The 17,984-nt window shown below is 35.5% G+C and overlaps 3 protein-coding genes across 11 annotated transcripts; 1 reads left to right on the plus strand and 2 right to left on the minus strand.

Moving 5' to 3' along the window:
* The first annotated feature begins 754 nt into the window (after nucleotides 1-754).
* LOC140791870 (beta-1,2-xylosyltransferase XYXT1-like) lies at nucleotides 755-3,236 on the plus strand. The gene is made up of 5 exons (XM_073142560.1): nucleotides 755-1,282; nucleotides 1,400-1,453; nucleotides 1,541-1,621; nucleotides 1,709-1,792; nucleotides 1,885-3,236. The coding sequence occupies exons 1-5, from the start codon at nucleotides 1,138-1,140 to the stop codon at nucleotides 3,045-3,047; spliced, it is 1,527 nt and encodes a 508-aa protein (XP_072998661.1). The 5' UTR covers nucleotides 755-1,137; the 3' UTR covers nucleotides 3,048-3,236.
* Nucleotides 3,237-7,578: 4,342 nt separating this feature from the next.
* On the minus strand, nucleotides 7,579-9,515 carry LOC140792925 (alpha-1,3-arabinosyltransferase XAT3-like). The gene is made up of 4 exons (XM_073144169.1): nucleotides 9,167-9,515; nucleotides 8,987-9,079; nucleotides 8,358-8,910; nucleotides 7,579-8,287 (listed from the first exon to the last, which is right to left on the minus strand). Exons 1-4 carry the CDS (start codon nucleotides 9,294-9,296, stop codon nucleotides 7,687-7,689), a joined length of 1,377 nt encoding a protein of 458 aa, XP_073000270.1. The 5' UTR covers nucleotides 9,297-9,515; the 3' UTR covers nucleotides 7,579-7,686.
* Nucleotides 9,516-10,686: 1,171 nt separating this feature from the next.
* LOC140793053 (CDP-diacylglycerol--serine O-phosphatidyltransferase 1) lies at nucleotides 10,687-17,758 on the minus strand. Of its 9 annotated transcripts, none has more exons than XM_073144398.1 (13): nucleotides 17,616-17,758; nucleotides 16,615-16,807; nucleotides 15,817-15,882; nucleotides 15,405-15,464; nucleotides 14,840-14,930; nucleotides 14,065-14,119; nucleotides 13,895-13,974; nucleotides 13,666-13,782; nucleotides 13,486-13,570; nucleotides 12,702-12,793; nucleotides 11,493-11,746; nucleotides 11,212-11,300; nucleotides 10,687-11,092 (listed from the first exon to the last, which is right to left on the minus strand). In XM_073144398.1, exons 2-13 carry the CDS (start codon nucleotides 16,779-16,781, stop codon nucleotides 11,070-11,072), a joined length of 1,179 nt encoding a protein of 392 aa, XP_073000499.1. In that variant the 5' UTR covers nucleotides 16,782-16,807; nucleotides 17,616-17,758; the 3' UTR covers nucleotides 10,687-11,069. The 9 variants fall into 9 exon arrangements, with proteins under 9 accessions (XP_073000499.1, XP_073000496.1, XP_073000490.1 ...); XM_073144395.1 differs by having other exon boundaries at nucleotides 10,687-11,105; XM_073144389.1 differs by having other exon boundaries at nucleotides 10,687-11,105; nucleotides 11,212-11,330.
* Between the last annotated feature and the right edge of the window lie 226 nt (nucleotides 17,759-17,984).

Consider the following 17,984-nt stretch of genomic DNA (forward strand, 5'->3'; position numbering starts at 1 on the left):
GACTTATTTGGGCTTTTTTTTTGCAAATAAATACATTAAGTATATTTGGATTTATTACCAAGAAATATAGTCTAATTTGATGATGATGATGCTAGAAATAGTTTAATCATTTTGCAACTAAGAGTGTAATTAGATCTAAATTATTCGGATTCGGATTCGGATTAAGAACGAATAGTTTTCTTTTTATAAGTTTATAGACAACAAATATGCATTCCAATACTTAAATTGTGTAAACAGAGTAATGGATTCTTTTGATTCCTATACATATAGTATGAATAATTGAGCCTCTCAAAAAATAATCATTATTCTATTATTATATTTATTTAATACATTAAGCCTGTGTAGTAAGCTGATTATAATATTGTCTCTAATTTTTCATTATTAAACTATTATAATTGAGTGTAAAAAGTTGTGTCTTGTTGTTTGGAATAAGATTATTATATTTCTTTTAACACTGGAGTATAAATTTACAAAAATATGAAAGGTTGTCAAGGAGAGGGAAGAAAAATGATACGTTCGTCCGTCAATTTGTAATAAGGTTAAAATATAGGTGTTTTATTGCAAAAGAACCACTCTTATTGACCAAGCCACGTTGAAGGATAAATTAAAAACATTTCACTCCCTCTCTCGCATTCATCGAAGCTGGACTTTGGTAAGCTACGACCCTTTCAAACACGTAACGCTCGTTCAAATATTTGACCATAAGTTAGATATTTTAATATATATATTATTATTTTTTTCCAATGCATGGCCTGTCGACGAAGACGTCATCGACGTCCACACCCTCGTGGGGAAATGGAAATGGAAAATTTCAGATGGCACCCTCTATTTAATGATTTTATGTTTAAAATATATAGGAGTCTAAGTTGAAATCGAGCCAAAACCATAGAGGGAGTTTAGATGCAGATCTACCATTGGGATCTATTAGTCAGACGAATTATGAGGTTGTAATTCGATAATAAAAACAAACACGACATTGGAAGGTGCCATAAATAAAGAGGAGGAGGCCAGGCAAAGACTGGGCAACTCGTGGAAGCAACCATGAAGGTGGTTCTCTAGAGCTTCTCTAAGCCTTCTTTTATTCTGAGAGCTCTTGTAGCCATTTATAAGAAAGAAGAAGGAAGAAAGGAGGAGGAGATGGTAGAGATGAAGATGATGACAACCTTCACAAGAGCTCTTTCGCAAAACCGTCTCACTTTCGCGTTTCTTGTCGGATTCTTCTTGGTCCTTCTGACCTACTTCACCATGTCTGAGCAGTTCGCAGTTCGAGGCCCAACAACTGGTAATTAAGTTTCTTCTCTTCTATCATCTTTGCATGTTGTGATCACTAGCCAAAGGTTGCAGCTTTTTTCTTTCCCCCACCTCTGAATTCTTATAATAAATTCATCGGTGTTTGCAGTTATTTTGCAATCATCGCCGCCGCATGTCGCGCAAACTAGCCCTGTGCAGCCAGGTAATGCAACAAAGATGAACTTCTCGAAGTCCTTTTTTTCTTTGTAGAAAGTCTAGAATTAAGATTTCTTTTTTTTCTTTCTTCTAGATGATGTAGAACCAAGATCAGATCCTGTCAGGAATGAAGATATTATTAAAGTGGAGGAAATAACGCCACCTCTTCAATCAAGTAAGTTGTTCTTGTGTTAATAGAATCAAATTGCATCAAGAAAGTAAGCTATTTTAGTTAAATTGAGCTCCTCTGTTCTATGACCAGGGGATGAAAGGAAAGCAGAGGATCCAATGGAGCAGGTTGAACTCCATGAGACCCAAGAAGATTCTACTCCTTTTAAGCAACTTGGTATGTTAATCTACTAATAACAAAATTTCATCTGAAATAACTCAAGAATATAATATCTAATGCAAAATGCTATGTTTCTTTGCATGCACCAGAACAAGCTCCTCAGAGCAAGCCAATTTGCGACACAGATGACCCGAGATCCGACATCTGCGACATGGTCGGCGATGTTCGAACTCACGGCGCATCGTCTACCGTATTGTTTGTTCCTCCTGCCAATCCAACAAGCAACGCAGAAGCAATTGAATGGAAAATTAGAGGTTATTCGCGAAAACACATGACTAGTATCAAAGAAATCACTGTGAAACAACTGCATGGCCCTCAGGAAGCCCCTCCTTGTTCTATCAAACACAATGTTCCTGCTCTTGTCTTCACACTCGGTGGATTCATAGGCAACTATTGGCATGACTTCAGTGATGTTATCATCCCTCTGTTCGTCGCTTCGCAGAGATTCGATGGCGAGGTGCAATTCCTCATCACAAACATCCAGGGTTGGTGGCTAGGCAAGTACCAGAACATCATCAAAATGTTGACACACTACGAAGTCGTCGACTTCGATAAGGATAACCAAATCCGATGCTTCTCGCATGCGCTTGTCGGTCTTCGAAGCCACAAGGAGTTCAGCATTGATCCCTCCCGCGTCTTTAATGGCTCTTCCATGGTCGACTTCAGGAGTTTCATGAGGATTGCTTACTCGCTAGATAGAAATTCTCTGATTTCCTTGAAGGAGAGTCCTGGTAGGAAGCCAAGGCTCATGCTCATCGCGAGAGGCCACAACCGAAAATTCACCAACGTCCCAGAGATCGTTCAGTCCGCAGAGAAGCTTGGCTTTGAGGTGGTCGTCATGGACGCAAAATTCCACGTGAACATCGCAGAGTACGCGAAGACGGTGAACTCCTTCGACGTCATGATGGGCGTCCATGGCGCAGGGCTTACGAACTGCGTCTTCCTACCGACGAATGCGGTGATGATCCAAGTAGTCCCCTATGGCAATCTAGAAGGCATGGCAAAGGCGGACTTCGGTGAGCCAGCCATTGATATGAAGCTCAAGTACTTGGAGTACAGCATAACTGCAGAGGAGAGCACACTCATAGATATGCTTGGAAAGGATCATCCAGTGATCAAAGACCCCATGTCTATACACAAGAGTGGATGGGAGAAGGTTGCAGAATTTTATCTTGGAAAGCAAAATGTGAGGCTTAATGTGAACAGGTTTGAACCTGTTCTAAAGAAAGCCCTTGAGCTTCTCTCTGAATAGAGCTAGCTTAGTTAGCATTTTTGGTCTTCTTGTTCATTTCAAATTCCCTAATTTTTTCCTTCTTTTTTTTAATTTTTTTTGTAAGTTCTTATGTGCCTCTTGGTATTGTATGGCAATCTTAATGAGTACAAACACCAAAGAATTGAATTTTTTCTTCAGCAAATATAATAATAAGGTTTCTTCTGGAAATCTCTATTCAAATATGGTTGTAGAATTAATTGACCCCCATTAGTTGTTAAGATAGCTTCTTTCTCTTTAAGGTTCTTGGCTTATAATATATGTATAGTAGTTGGGATTTTAGAGTTGGTCAATATGGTAGATGCTCTTATACCATGCCTGGTGAAAAGAAGAGTTGATCTGCAAAATAAGTGAATGAATTGTTGATCTGCAAACCAAATCAAGAGCTTCCATTCTCCCTTGTCTGCTGAATTTTTCTAACCAAAGTAGGAAACCATGGGATCAATTCTTCAAGATTTCTTCATATTAGGAGAAAAAAACAACAAGCCTGTGATCATTCTCTTTCAAGATTTGTACTAATAATGAGTACTTTGTTCTCCAATCATCCTCATAGTGTAGCAAATGCTTGTGTCGTGATGTTAATGATGATATACAAAGTATAAAAAGGACTTCTGAAAGACAGCTACCAACATTTTGGTGACATAAAGTTAAGAGAAAACAAAATCCACAGCTTTGTGTCAAATTCCGTATTAATTGTTCTACCAGCAGAATATTGCTTTTCCTTATAAAATATAGGTTCATGCTTACTACTTCCAATCTCCATTTGCATTAGTCCTGTAGGCAGGAAGGTGGGCATTAATTAGTTCTGTGGGCTTCCCATCCATATGATAACAAAACCAATGGCAGTAAATAGTGATGCAACTTGCATGAGGTTTTAGCTAAAACCATGAGCTATATTATTAGGTTGTCTGCAGGAATTCAGATTCAGGCTGCCAAGTACACTCAGATGCAGGGAATTTCCTGGAACCATACAATGGAGCATGTCAATGGAGATGCTTGCTGCTTGAGCAGTCCTTATTAGGTGTCCATGAGACTATTCAAACTGTAGACCCACATGAGTTAGTAGCATACAAGGAGAAGACGGTGGTCCATTTAGAATTTCCAATTGGGCAACTGAACCTTTTCTATGACCGGAGATGATGACAAAATTTTTTTGCTTGTGATAAGATAAACAAAGGTGTATTGATTGTATCCTGTATGTGTCTTTTTAGCAAAAACAATGAATGGGGTAGGTAGTGGGATCCCCATGGCCCTAATATTAATGGGAAGCTTCATCTAATGAAGGGCTGGCTCATCATAGGAGTTGAGTTTACATGATGAGATGGTCAGAAATAAAATCTGATGAAGATATCTGTATTATAAGAAAAAAATTCACTGAGTTCTAAATTCAAGGGTTTTTCATATCCTAAGAGAAGACTTTCTCTAATAAAACACATCACAACCAAATCCAATGTGTATTTTAAAAATTATTCAGAAATTAATGGTTTTACTATTTTAGGACAGTTTTGTTTTATTTATGTTTGTTCTAGTATGTTTATTTTAAGCTTAAACTAGAGGTTTATAAGTTTGAATCAGAACTCTACGGCCTTGTTTACTTTAAGATCACGACTTCCTACATAAAATTAAAACTAAGAAATGAGACCAACTAATTAAGTTTAGAGCTTAGCCTCTTTTTTTATCGAATTAGAGCTAAGTATTTGGTTAAACTATATATAAAATTGCAGGGCTGTCACCAAAGAATTGAATTTATTATTTAATGAAAATTTAAGATATTTCTCAATCGTTCAACTTTTATAAAAAAATTTAAGAAAATGATGTTTTTGATCTAATATTTATAAATTAATCAACATATTAAAAAAGAACTTATCTTTTGTATTCGTGCATCAAATAAATTAATGGTTCACAATCAGGTTAAATTGTTATTATTATATCTATCTTAACGTGCACGCCAATTTCCCAAATATTTAAAAAAAAAACCCCATTTATTTTAATAAAAATTCCAAGTCATGAATGCGAGTCTTTCAAATATATTAAATATAATGATAAAAATCAAAATAATGTAGGCTAATTGAATCTGCCTCAATAGTAGTGCCAGTAGACATGGTGGTATGAAGGATATTAAAAGGAGTATTTAGGACATTGGTAATGGTAAAAGTAATTATTTTAGTAATTTAATGTTAATCTACCTTGCTTACTGCCTAATTTGTCTGAAAATTAAATATACGTAGAGAGAATCAATATAATAAGCATAGCAGCATTAATGTTCATAGATGGAGCGTTACCTTGGTGTCAGAAATCAATTATACAAACCTTGGCAGGTCAATGCATAGCATGTACTATGCATAGGTCTTTGATATAATTGCTATTAAATTTTTTTTTCTTACAAAATAAGATTTTATTTACTTGTATTATAATGCGAGTAAGTAACATTATAGAACTATTTTTATCAAAAAAAATATTAATCTAAGTTTTTTTTTTATAATAATGATTAGTTAGGTTTAAAAATAACTCAATGATTTTAGCGATAATTATGATATTTGGAAGAATATAGTGAAATTATGATATTTTGAATTTTTAATAGCAATTTTGTAGAAATCCACAAGATTAAAGGAAGAGGGGTGGAGTTAGCCCAAACTTAGAAAACCCACTAGGAAATGGGCCTAAAAATACACATTAGAGAGCAAAATAGAAGTAATAGAGATTAAGGACATTTGCATTAAAAAAAAAACTAAGTATTCAAAATATTAAGATTGGGTTCTTATGTGCACCTGCGCTTAAATTGTGCGCACTCTTTTAAAAAGATATGCATCTAAGATAGAAAATAAATACACTTAGTTTCAGAGAGCTTAATTTTATTTTTATTTTTAATTTTTTGAGAAATAAGAGTTTAATTTTGTTATTACCAAATCTTTTAAGGACTTTTTTTTATGCAAATAACTCAAATATTAAAATGCAAGTGTAGTATCAATCACATGCATACCAAAGAGTTGAATTGGTATTGCATAAGCTCCATTTTTTTTAATGGTAAGAGATCCTTTAAATTTTAAAAATAAATGAAAAAGATTAAAGAAGTTTTTAAATCCCAATTTTTAATCAACTTCAATTAGAAGCTTATCTTTCATGTGATTGAGTTGATGGTCAATGTCATTGCCTCCATATGTGATGCATAATTAATTTGAAGGGATGTGGATCCTCTACATCCCAAATTGTAGAAATTTCTTATACGACAACCTTGGCTCAAAGCATAACATTATAAGACAAGAAATGAGATTATGCTATTGCTATACATTTGCTAGGTAGTAGCAAAATTCATACAAGTTGGGCTATGTTAGTTAGGATGTCATTTTCTTGAACCATCTATGTCATTTGGGTCTCTTGTCTTTGTCTATTTCTCTCTTCTACGTTTTGCTTAACTTCTCATCAACTAGCAATAGATATATATGTGCCATCTAATAAAGAAGAAGAAAAGAAATATATAAAGGTGGTGTTGTGCTTTAGGGTTAGATGAGCCTATGTCCAAAATTGTTAGGTAACAAACTAATATTGCTAACTAAGTAGGCCCATTTGAACTTGGGACATGTAATGCTTTTCTTGGCAACTTTGTTCTCTAATGAAGATGAGAAGATATTATAAAATTTTATAAGGAAGAGTAGAGAGAGAGAGAAAGAGAGAGAATTTGATTAATCTTGCACTAACTAACAAATAGTGTGAAGTATTATAAACAAAATCATGCTTAAATTTAGGGTCAAAAGAGTAAAGAGTCTCGTGTACTTAGACCCCTTTTTTTAATCTTTTCTCGACATCTCTCGATAAGAATAGCAATTTTTATAGTTATTATTGAAAGAATTTATTTTTGATGATGATGACCAGGACAATGAAAGATTGATTAACTTAATTGTCACTTGAAGTGAGCCAAATCATGTTATTCTCACCATTAGTACTTCTTACTTCTTTAGTTGAGTTGTACATAGGTCATATTTCATTTTCAATTTTGCACCTTGTGTTATTGCTTAGATGTAAAGAGATTGACATTTTTTTTATTGTACATGTGTTTACTAAAGAATTGTAGTATTATCTAAATATCCAACTTATATATCTGAAAGAATTAGTTCTTTGTTATAGTAATCTATAAATTAAAAAGGGCTGTATGCATAAGCTTTTATGTGTTTTAGATTAAAAAAAAAAAGTCTTCTCACATGAGGATATTCTCAAGAATATGAAATATGATGAAGCACTTGTGAGAGTAACTTTTAGATAGATAAGTCCAAATGTTAATGTCCCTTTTATCATTTTGAAGGGATTAATTATTTAGAGCAAAAGATAAAAAGATACTACTCTTCCCCACCTTTCCTCCATGATGGCCCTTTGCTTTGATAGAATCAACCCACCAACTGATTTGCTTCATTGGAATAAAGGAGGAAAGTGACTCTGGAATCAATAATTGCACAATCTTACATAAACCATCAATCTTGCATGACTCACATATAAAGAGAATTTACTCAAGAGTAGCTCATGACAAAAGAATCTTATATAACTTTTTCAAAACCTATACCTTTTATCTGAAACAATCATATGGATGTAAAAAAAAATTCAAAAAGAACAAAAAAATTGGATTGATCAATTAGTTCTGCCTTTGTGGCAAGAGCTTGAGGGCTTGCATCAAAGTGTTCTTGAGCCTACCCAAATGAGGCCTAACATTTTGCTTGTCCAAGTATACAGTCTTGATTGTATCCCACCCTTGCTTTTGAATTGAGTGAGGATTCTTCAACACTGGATGACTTCCCTTGTACTGCTCACTTAATGTAGTCTCATCCACCTGAATCTTATACTCCATGTATTTGATCCCCATTTCCTTTGCTGGTGCCCTGAATGTTTCTTTTGCCAACCAATCTAACCCCCCATAAGGAACAACTTGTATGACCACTGCCCCTAAAGGGAGGAACACCATGTTCGTCAGGCCAGCACCGTGCACGCCGATCATCACGTCAATTGAATTCACCATCCTCGCGAAAGTGGCCATGTCGGTGTTCATGTCGGCCTCGCCAATCCTCACGTCAAACCCTAGTTTTGTGGCCATCTCCGCTATCGCCCCTTCATTCATGAACTTCCTTGTGCCCTTCCTCGATATGATGAGCAACCTAGGCCGTCTCCTCGGCGCGACGATAGATCTCTTCAATCCATATGCATCCTTTAGGACCCTCTTGAAGTCCAAAATAGAGTACCTGTTGATATATATTATTAGTCTGTTATCTAACGGTTTAAGTTTTTGAGTTAACTAGTTATCTAGAATACCTAGTTGGGGTTTTCGAAGGGTCAACTCCTAGTTGCTTATGGAAGGCCGGCCCGACGACCACCCGGGGAAAGCATCGGATTTCTCGATCAGCATCAATGTCAATGATCTCATACTTGCTAAGTTGCTTCAAGAACAGGATGAACTTGTCCACCCACCAAGATTTCAAGCCACTCACAAGGAATTGCACCTCTCCATGGAACTGATACGAGCTGATGAACAAAGGGATCAACACATCAGTGTAGTCATGGAACAAATTGCCTGTGAATCCTGCATTCGAGAACACCAACGCCGGCACCGAATGGCTCGTCGTGCACCGGGGCGGCGGACCGCCGCCCGAGAATGGCCTTAAAGTCCATTCCTTGACACTGTCAAGAGCTGCTTGGTCATGTTTCCTGGCATATGGCCTAATCTTCCATTCTTGCTGCATTGGATGCACAAAGATAGTTTGTGTGATTCCTTCAACTCTTATATCCCCCTGAGCATCGCAAGTGTTCGATTTCCGGCTCGATTCGAAGCATATCGGTTTGCTAAAATCGACTACATTGCTAATCTCTACAACAAGAAGGATGTGGCAGGTAAAAAAAAAAATCTTAGTTACAAGTAGAAGAGCAATTAATGGAGAACTTACCAGTTTGTACTGCAGACTGTGAGGTGTTGTTTGTTACCATCTTCAAGCTCTTCTGCCTCTCTAACTCAAGTTTGAGAGGCCCATCTGATTTCCCTGCATCATGATGCTCAGATTCCATTAGATCTAGAGAGAGAGAGAGAGAGAGAGAGAGAGAGAGAGAGAGAGAGAGAGGGAATATACCATAAGGAGTTGAGCAATAGAGAGCTTTGATGAGAGAAAGGAGGCAAAGGGAGAGTAGCATGGATGCTATGATGAGAACATTGCCTAGCTTTCTTGGCTCTGGTCTAGGAAATTTTCTTTGGGACTTCATCTCCCTCTCTCTCTCTCTCCCTAAGCTAAGCTACCTCCTTTCTTTCCCCTCTTTCCCAATCCAACAACCTCTTTGTTGATGCCTTCATCCTTTGGATCTTATACCCAATTGGATCAATGGGTCCATTTAGAAAGAAAAAAAGAAGAAAAAAAGAAGGGAGAAAAAAAAAAAGCCACAAGCTTTTAGGTGACATGGTTGACTAAGTGACAACCTACCACCAAAGTATGTTCAAGGGGATACTTTTTTATTAACAATTCTTTTCACCAACATAAACATATAACATTAAGATTTCATCAAGAGGCCACCTTCTGCTTACAACCTAGCATGTACTCCATCAGATAACAACAAGGTAACTCAACAAATCAATTTTTTCTTTTGTTTTTATAAATCATAGTTTACTCCCTTATATTTTAGCCTAATCTTAACTTAGTTTTGTATATTTTAACTTAAGTACCTATCGCCCATTGTCTAGCAGAGATATAAAAAAACTTAATTATTTGCCCAATTTTTACCTCCATGTTGTATTTATATTTGTTACTTTTAATTGACACCTATGAGACTGAAGCTAACCCTTTTGCAAATTAATTTCTGTTACTTTAAGCAGTCAGATTTTAAAAGATCACTAAATGACTAGATTAGCCAATAATAAAATCATTTTTTAAAACTATAGAATAGACTGAGACTTCAGCAGACTTAATTAGGTAACACAATTAGAGTATATGAGACCATTAATAACAGCTAAATTTCTAGCTTTAGACATTATATCATGCAGGCTGTTAGGTCTCACAGTGACATAGAAAAAAAAATGAAGTAAAGAAAATAAAACTTAGTAAGAAGAAGAATAGAGGAGTCCAATCAAACTAATTCAGAACAGAGGAACATGATGTCAGAATAAAAGTGGAATACAAGCACTAGAATCCAGCAAGGTGTTCTCTTTTAGTGGTGGCTAGGGCCAATAAATACATTGTAATAAATTTGAACACTCTCAAATTGGAGAATATTTCTTCTAAGTAAATTACAGTTTATTCATATACTTTCAACCTTCTTGTGGTGAAGACTAAATTGCAGCTATTAAATTTTTCATGCCAAACTAAAACTACTCCTGTAACTCACAAATTTGATTATATTCATGTAGAAATAATTAAATCTTTTCACATCTGTCACAGTTTTGTGTGCTAAAGCTATAGATGAGATTGGTCAACTGGTGTAGCAATAGGTAATGGATGTAGGCAGAAAGTTCACATCAATAGAATATATTGATCATGCACTTGGTTGAATAACTCTGGAAATTTAACAGATTTACTTCCTCCTCACAGAACAAAATGTAACATGCCTAAAGACAACTGATAAAGTCATCTAACAAAATATCCTTCAAGGAAATTAGATCAAATCACACAAAGTAAAATGATATTTCTTCTCATTGTTTCACTAAATAAATAAGCATCAAATGAATCCTCTGGCTCTGGAAGCAATGAAAGCAGAAAAGAAAAAATTCGGCATTACAATGATATTTTGCCGCGAGAACAGAAGGAGAAATTGAATTAATATCCTCCACAAGCCAGACTATTCTCCAGTCTAAAAACAATGACATGTATACAATTTGAAGACAATGGATATTTACATGATTTATATTGAAGAAGGAAACAAAAGACTCAGTAAAGGAGAACGCCGCAATTGTTTATCATAACCTCTTTCTCATCATTGATCGATGAATATGCCACGACCAACCGAGCAGGAAAATTACGAGGAGTAAGCTGACGGACGTCCAGAATATTACCAGCCATGAAGGCATTGGACTGGGAAAAAGACCTATTAGAGGAAAGTTACTCTCATATCACAAACACTTTACTAGATATTGCTATTTGAAAAGATAGATGATATGAGAGATATAATAGAAGCGGAGAACAGTGCTCACCATGGCCAAATTTAATACAAATTAGAAGCTCTACTATGCATATTGCCAGGGAGAGCCAGCAGAAGGATCCCACCTTCTTCACAGGTTTCCTGCAATCATTCAATATGTAAAAGATATTTCTAGCCAATCCAAATTGAATGCCAGAGAAGTTATATTAGTTGCAAAACATCTTCACTAAGAACTTGACATAAATGATAATAGTAAAACACAATCACAGAGTGAAATTTATTTCCTGCTAGATAGGTGCAAGTAGTACGAAAATATCTTAAAGGTTTTTTTACCTGTCCTGCAAGTAGGTATTATACTCGCGAATGGTTGGTATTGCAATTAGCCACCAGAGAACCAATCTATAGACAACCAAGGGGTTTCGAGGAGGAATCCAAAGACAAAACTTGAGAAAGAATGTGTTAAGCTCTACTGTCATAAAGATGACACAAAGGACCAGCACTTGGATGAATCTCCAAGGACCAAGTAGGGGATGCCATTCATCTTTGTCCCACCGTGCGGGAGTGAACTGACCCAATGTTCTTTTCACCTAAAATACAAAAAAGAAACAAGAACATTATGGATAAAATATGAACTTAATGGAGTGTTTAAACTATAAAAATTTCTAATGGAGATTAATCATATATGGAATAGCAAAGGTCCTAACACTTTGCAAATTGATACCATGAGATTCAGATGGATACTTTAAAGAAAGGGAAACAACTTATAGACTCTTCTTCAGCTTCAAAAGATGACACACCATGATAGTGCGCATCGATGAAACAAGTATACCACCAGCCTTAATTTTTCATAAATCTCACCCATGTTCAGACTTGTTGATTTGTTTCTGTCGTCTGAAAACTAGTAGCTATGGCTGAATATTATGGGATTCAGGACTGAAATAAGTATTATGAAAGTAGCAGAAAACTTGTACAAATATTTGTGATCCTTAGTATCTGGTTGGACCTAGAGACAAGGTTAATGCTGCATCATAATAACACCCAAGCCTTTTCACATCTATTAAATGGGGGTTGGCTATAAAGAACTGGAAGCTGAAAAGCTTCTGTGGAAATTGGAAAATCTGATTGACTTTTATGATGCAGTTGTTGGTAGACATCTAAATATTGGTCAAAGATTCCTGACCTAGGAGTCACCATGGAAAGAGGTCTTTGTTGATTCTTGTCGTATACATTTCTTTGTTTCCTGAGCCACTAGTAATTTATAAAGGGAAGCTCCAAATATTTCTTATTTATGACCAAAATTTTAAAACTGCCAATGCAACATTTAAGATGTTCATAAGAGATGAAGAGAATAAATTAAATCATTTCATAACCTGCCCATTTAACAGAAAATATATAAAATACAGTCCATATTATAACACAATAAAGCTACCAGCCTACCGATAAGAGAAAGTAGAGTTGAGATCAAAATAATTTAAGTCCCAATGTATATAAATCTCAAATAAAAGGTGTTCCCATGGAGTGAAAAGTAGGAACAAGACATACCTTACCAATAATATTTGGTTGGCGGCTTATACCAACCCATTCATATGTCTTCCCATCAAAGTATCTGACAGTACGCATTCCTGCCCAGATACCTGAAAAATAGAACAGATAATTGTAAATTATTGTCATAGAAGATCCCCTCAAAACATCTGCACCTCAGCACTCATAAAATGAGTACATCCAAGTATCTTGTGTATGAGTGACTTCATCAGATTTGTATAGGTTAAATCATAACACTGGGAGGTGGACTCTTACATGATTTACTTTTACTTTAGAATCTCATTTTGACTCTTCGTCCAAATTAAATCAACTTTTGTCTTTTGCTTGTACATATGTTCTCATCGTTCAAAATTTACCTAAAAGAATTCCATTATACATGACTCTATCCAGAATCTAACCCCATTTAGCTTGCTGTCTGGAGCACCATACGCTCCAAACAACAAACAGAAGGACTATCCACTTTGTTGCACAATTTGAGCCATCAATCAGCAAAGAACCTTTTTGGTAGGCATAGAGGAAAAGAAGGCAGATGAAGAGAAGACAATAAATTGTGCCAAATTGATTCACGTCAACAAGGCACCATGCCAACAAAATAAAATAATGTGATGACTCTTCTATACCACTGAGACATTTGTATCATCAGCTATACTTCAATCTTAATAGTCTTCATTCTAACTCTTCTTTTCTTAAATATCAAGCTAGAAGCCTAGAACTCCAGAAAAATAAGATAAAGACAGATATTTCTTTCCACCAGAAAGTTGACGAAGCAAAGTCAGAACCTCACCAAACCAATTGCAGATCAGAATATCGAGAACTATACTGTCCCACCAACACTCATTGAAGTTTGGCAACATATGACGAAAAGTAAGCTGCAAAAGTTCAAATATGGGGTTCCATTTTAAAACAACAGAGTTGGAAAACAGTGCCTTCTGAATTAGTTGCTGCAGATAAAGTAAGGACTTGCCTCCATTAGTTCGAACCCAATTGACAATATCCATAGAAGGGGTTGATTTCGAATCATTATAGCTTTACCCCACCATCCAAAAATATGAGCAAGAACAAACTCATCAAATAGAGTCTCCTAGAAAAACCTAATGGACAAAATTAATAACTTGACAAATCTCAAAATTTGTAGTTTATGACTAACAAATAGTTGGAAAAAGATAATAGTTTGGTCAATGAAGATACCATACATAAACATTGTTAAACTTGTTTTTTGGATTCTCAGGTACATAAATACGGCAATCAGCCCCATAAGATCTTTCAGGTAGTTCTGCTCAAAAGTGAACAAAGATGTTAAATTTCCTCAAATGAGCTACTATAGCTTTACAAGAAGAAAAGTTGTGAACACCAAGCACATTACCAACACCAAGATCAGGGTGAAGATATCTCATGAATTGTCGAGCATCATCACGGTTCTGGAAAGAAAAAGATAGTGAAATTTAGATCATTATTGACCATTGGTAAGGTAAACAAAAAAATTTACTTCCATAATAAATTTTCAAGTCGGTCTACAATAGAAAACTCTGATCAAGACAAAATATTGAGAAGTAGAACAGATGTTCATTCAAGAGTGAGAACACTCTAATTGTCATAGACTCAGAGGTGTCTTAAAATCAGAATCTTATAGAATAACAACTTTTGGCAATTGGGCTTTCAGTTCCAAAGATACCAAGAAATTTTCCAAACCATTGATGAAAATATGCACATCACATGTGACCTAACATAAGCAATATCTAGCCCAAATACAAGTTGTTCCATACTTGAAAAAAATTAGAAAAGCTTGCAAGATATAATTTTACATTCTAAAGTCCTCAATTTTATGAAATCACAGAATAGAACTAGAACAAAGTCATTGACTCTACTCAGCATTCTAAGTGATATTCCCCTCAAAACGAGTTTCTTGCTCAGATAAGAAGGATTGAAACATATTACATGACATACTGTATGAACTATGAAGCACCAACAATCAGGTAAGAAGATGGACAAATGTAGCCAACAACTAGTTTAGGAAAAGGCTTTCTTATTATTATAGAAACTAAAAAGTGCAAGGCATGTGACACAAAACACACCCCAAAAAAAAAAGAGAAATAAACCTGAACCACATGCTAATCAGGGGAGAAAGGATTTGAAAGAACCTGAAAAAGCAAAAAAGTAAGGGCAACAAGGTAAACAACAGCCATCCCATGAACCAACCGCCAAATGGCAGGATGTGGCCTAATAAGTACCCTGAAACATATAAAGTACAACACCATCAGTTCAGTATATGTGAAGTTATATGCCCAACATTGCAGTAAAATACAAAATTTTAGTACTAGGGATTAGCAATGTTAAGATTTGCAATCTTATGGTAGTTTCTTGTTAGATTCCAATCCAAAGTTGCATCTCTCTGCTTAGGCAATCACATGGCATCATGTGCAGCTTCCTTCACTGAGAAGGAAGCAAACTAACTCAAAAAACCATATAAAAATCTGAGCTATAAGTTACTCAGATTTTCTATGGTTGCTCTAGATATGACTTTCCAAATGCTCAAAGCTATGCATCAAATAGCGACAAATGATCATTAGAAAAGAAGACAAACATTAACCTACTGCACTTGCAACTAAATCTATTCCAGAGCACCAAACTGCATAGAAACTTCTGTAATGGCATATGAAATAATATTGATTTATTTGAACAAGAATTTCTGTAGTTGCAACTTACGTGGAAGGCGCTTGAAGCAATGAATAAGCTAGAAACACTGCAATCATAGCCCAGACACCCCTACAATTAAAAAAAAGATGGGGTCAGCATATATATATCCTTTAAAGAGCAGATCGAGATGTTCTTAGGAAGAAATGAAAATTACAAGGAGATATATGAAGAGGTTATCAAATAAGGTAATAAATTTTAAGGCTAGCAATCAATCATAGGAAACAATGAAACCACTGGAGTGATTATGTCATCTCCAAACTAGAGAAACAAGGAAAAGAAGGAAAAAATATAGTTGGTGTCTGCTTTATAATATGGAGGTCCAGTTAATAATGGAGTGCAGATAAAGTGAGAACTACACTAATATATATATATATATATATATATATATATATATAACTCCTAGCACCATGTAATAGCATACCTCTTCACAGATGAAACAGGATCACTGGAAGCGGTGCTTTCTGGATCAAGAGCACCACTCGCCCAACTGACAGAAGACATAATCAGTTTAGTATCCAAGTATGCAGAAGATTCTCTAATTAACAGTTACAATGAAAACTATCTCCAATTTCAAGTAAGTCATCGTAAAATTTATTAGAGGAGAAAGATGCAAATCATGATACCAAAAAGAAGATTGTTTGACTAGAAAATTTTTGGGTATATCTGTAAGGAGTTAATAAGTTGACATAAACCAGATGGGATTATATAAAAAGACATGGGATTTGTTTTACCGTCTCCCTTTTTGTAAGCAACTTACACAGCCAGTACATTAGAAAAGAAAGTAGATGCCATTCCACTAGAGTTCCAGGACTAAGACAGAATCATCACAAACAAGAATAGTGCTTCTCAATGATGAATCCAAGAAAATGTTCTTACTTTTACTTATGTTGCCTCCTGAAGGCTATTTTCCTCTAGTTTATCAGAAGAAATCGTTAAAATTTCAATCCCAGTTCCATAAAATCTAACCAGCGATCTACTAATGATACCGAATCTAATTATACAGAAGCTTTATCTTCAGCTTGCTCGATACAGATTAACAGATTAAATTTCTTCTCCATCAATCAACTACTATCTGCACTTTATAGTAATCTTAAATATCCTTCAAATGACGTAACACTTCAATTGAGAACAGAAGAAGATCCTATAAGAGATACTTATATGACAAGTTTCTTCTTAGAAATCTATAAAAACTTGACGAATATAGAAGAATTGAACTCACATCAAAAGGCAGGTGCCAATTAATAGCAAGGAAATAGTGCGAGGTTTGTATGCCCACGCTGTCCATGGATCAACTTCACCAAAACTACTCAGTAGTGATCTTGAGTCATTATCCTCTTGAGACATGCACTCCCTTTTTCTTGCTTTCCTCTGGCCATTGACCTCCATGAGACAGTTGCTTTATTGCCGCTTATCTGAAGAAGAAATTAAGAATCAAAACAGAAAACGCAAGCACACTAGAGCAATCGTAGGAAACAAACCCAGAACACTAAAGTTCTCAGAAGAAAATTAACAAACAAAAAGAGAGCAAGTCTTTGCCTGTAAAGTGATGAAAGAAAGAAACTACCAAAGAGAAGACCAAGAGTACCCTAAACCAGAAGAATTCTAAGCCTCTCCAAATTAATTGATATTGACCTAACGAGAGTAAACTTCAGAAACAAACAGCACCAAATCAAAATAAATGATCACAAAATCATACTTTTCCAAGAGAAATCACCACTAGGATTTAAAATCAAAATAATTATAAATGCTCATGACAAAAAGTTAAAGCCCTCCTACGTGCAAAACAACCCACATCACCATACGGAAAAGGGAAAAAGGTAACGGAAATCAAGTGTACTTTGAAGAATCAAAAGAGACCACCAAAAAGTAAAACATAAATCTAACAACGCATTGGCTATCAAAAAATACCCAAAAATAAAATGAAGGATGGCTCTTTTAGGGAGGATCAGAATGCAAACATCAAAAAGGTGGTCTTTTTTTTTAGCAACCTTGTGATCAGGAACGAACTCCGTCGAAAAAAATTTCTGGGTAAGAAAAACCAAATTTGTCCACATATATGCATGTACGTACGTACGTACGTATGTATATGTACATATGTAAATAAATGGGTAGAGAAAAAAAAAAAGATAGAAAAAATTGATGCGGGGAATTGAACGAGAGAAAGGAGAGCAAAGGTGGCTCCTTTTTTACTCCCGTTTCCTCCTCAGAATGATTACTCACGTAGAAGGCAGCCGACAAGGCCGTCCCCGGCCGTACGATCGAGAGACGAGGAGATCCTGGCCGACGAAAGGGATCAAAGGTGACGCCTTTTTCTTCTCTCCCTAATCTAATCTAATTTTCTTTTTTCCTTTTCTTTTCTTCTAATTGATTGCGATGAGGAAGAGAGAGACAGAGGAACAGAAAATCTTTATAAAGACCACAGAGAGAGAGAGAGAGAGAGAGAGAGAGATGGTCAAAGCGCGCTGCAAGATTTGGGAAGACGAGAATAATTTTTTGCCCCCTAAGAAGGCAATTATTTACATGACAGACCACTCCTCTCCTTTTTCCCCCGAAATATTATTACCTTTCTCTCTTTTATTTGTCGTTATT

Source organism: Typha latifolia, chromosome 7 (genome assembly GCF_019914945.1).
Source record: "Typha latifolia isolate L0001 chromosome 7, TyphaL0001v2, whole genome shotgun sequence".
Classification (NCBI taxonomy): Eukaryota; Viridiplantae; Streptophyta; class Magnoliopsida; order Poales; family Typhaceae; genus Typha; species Typha latifolia.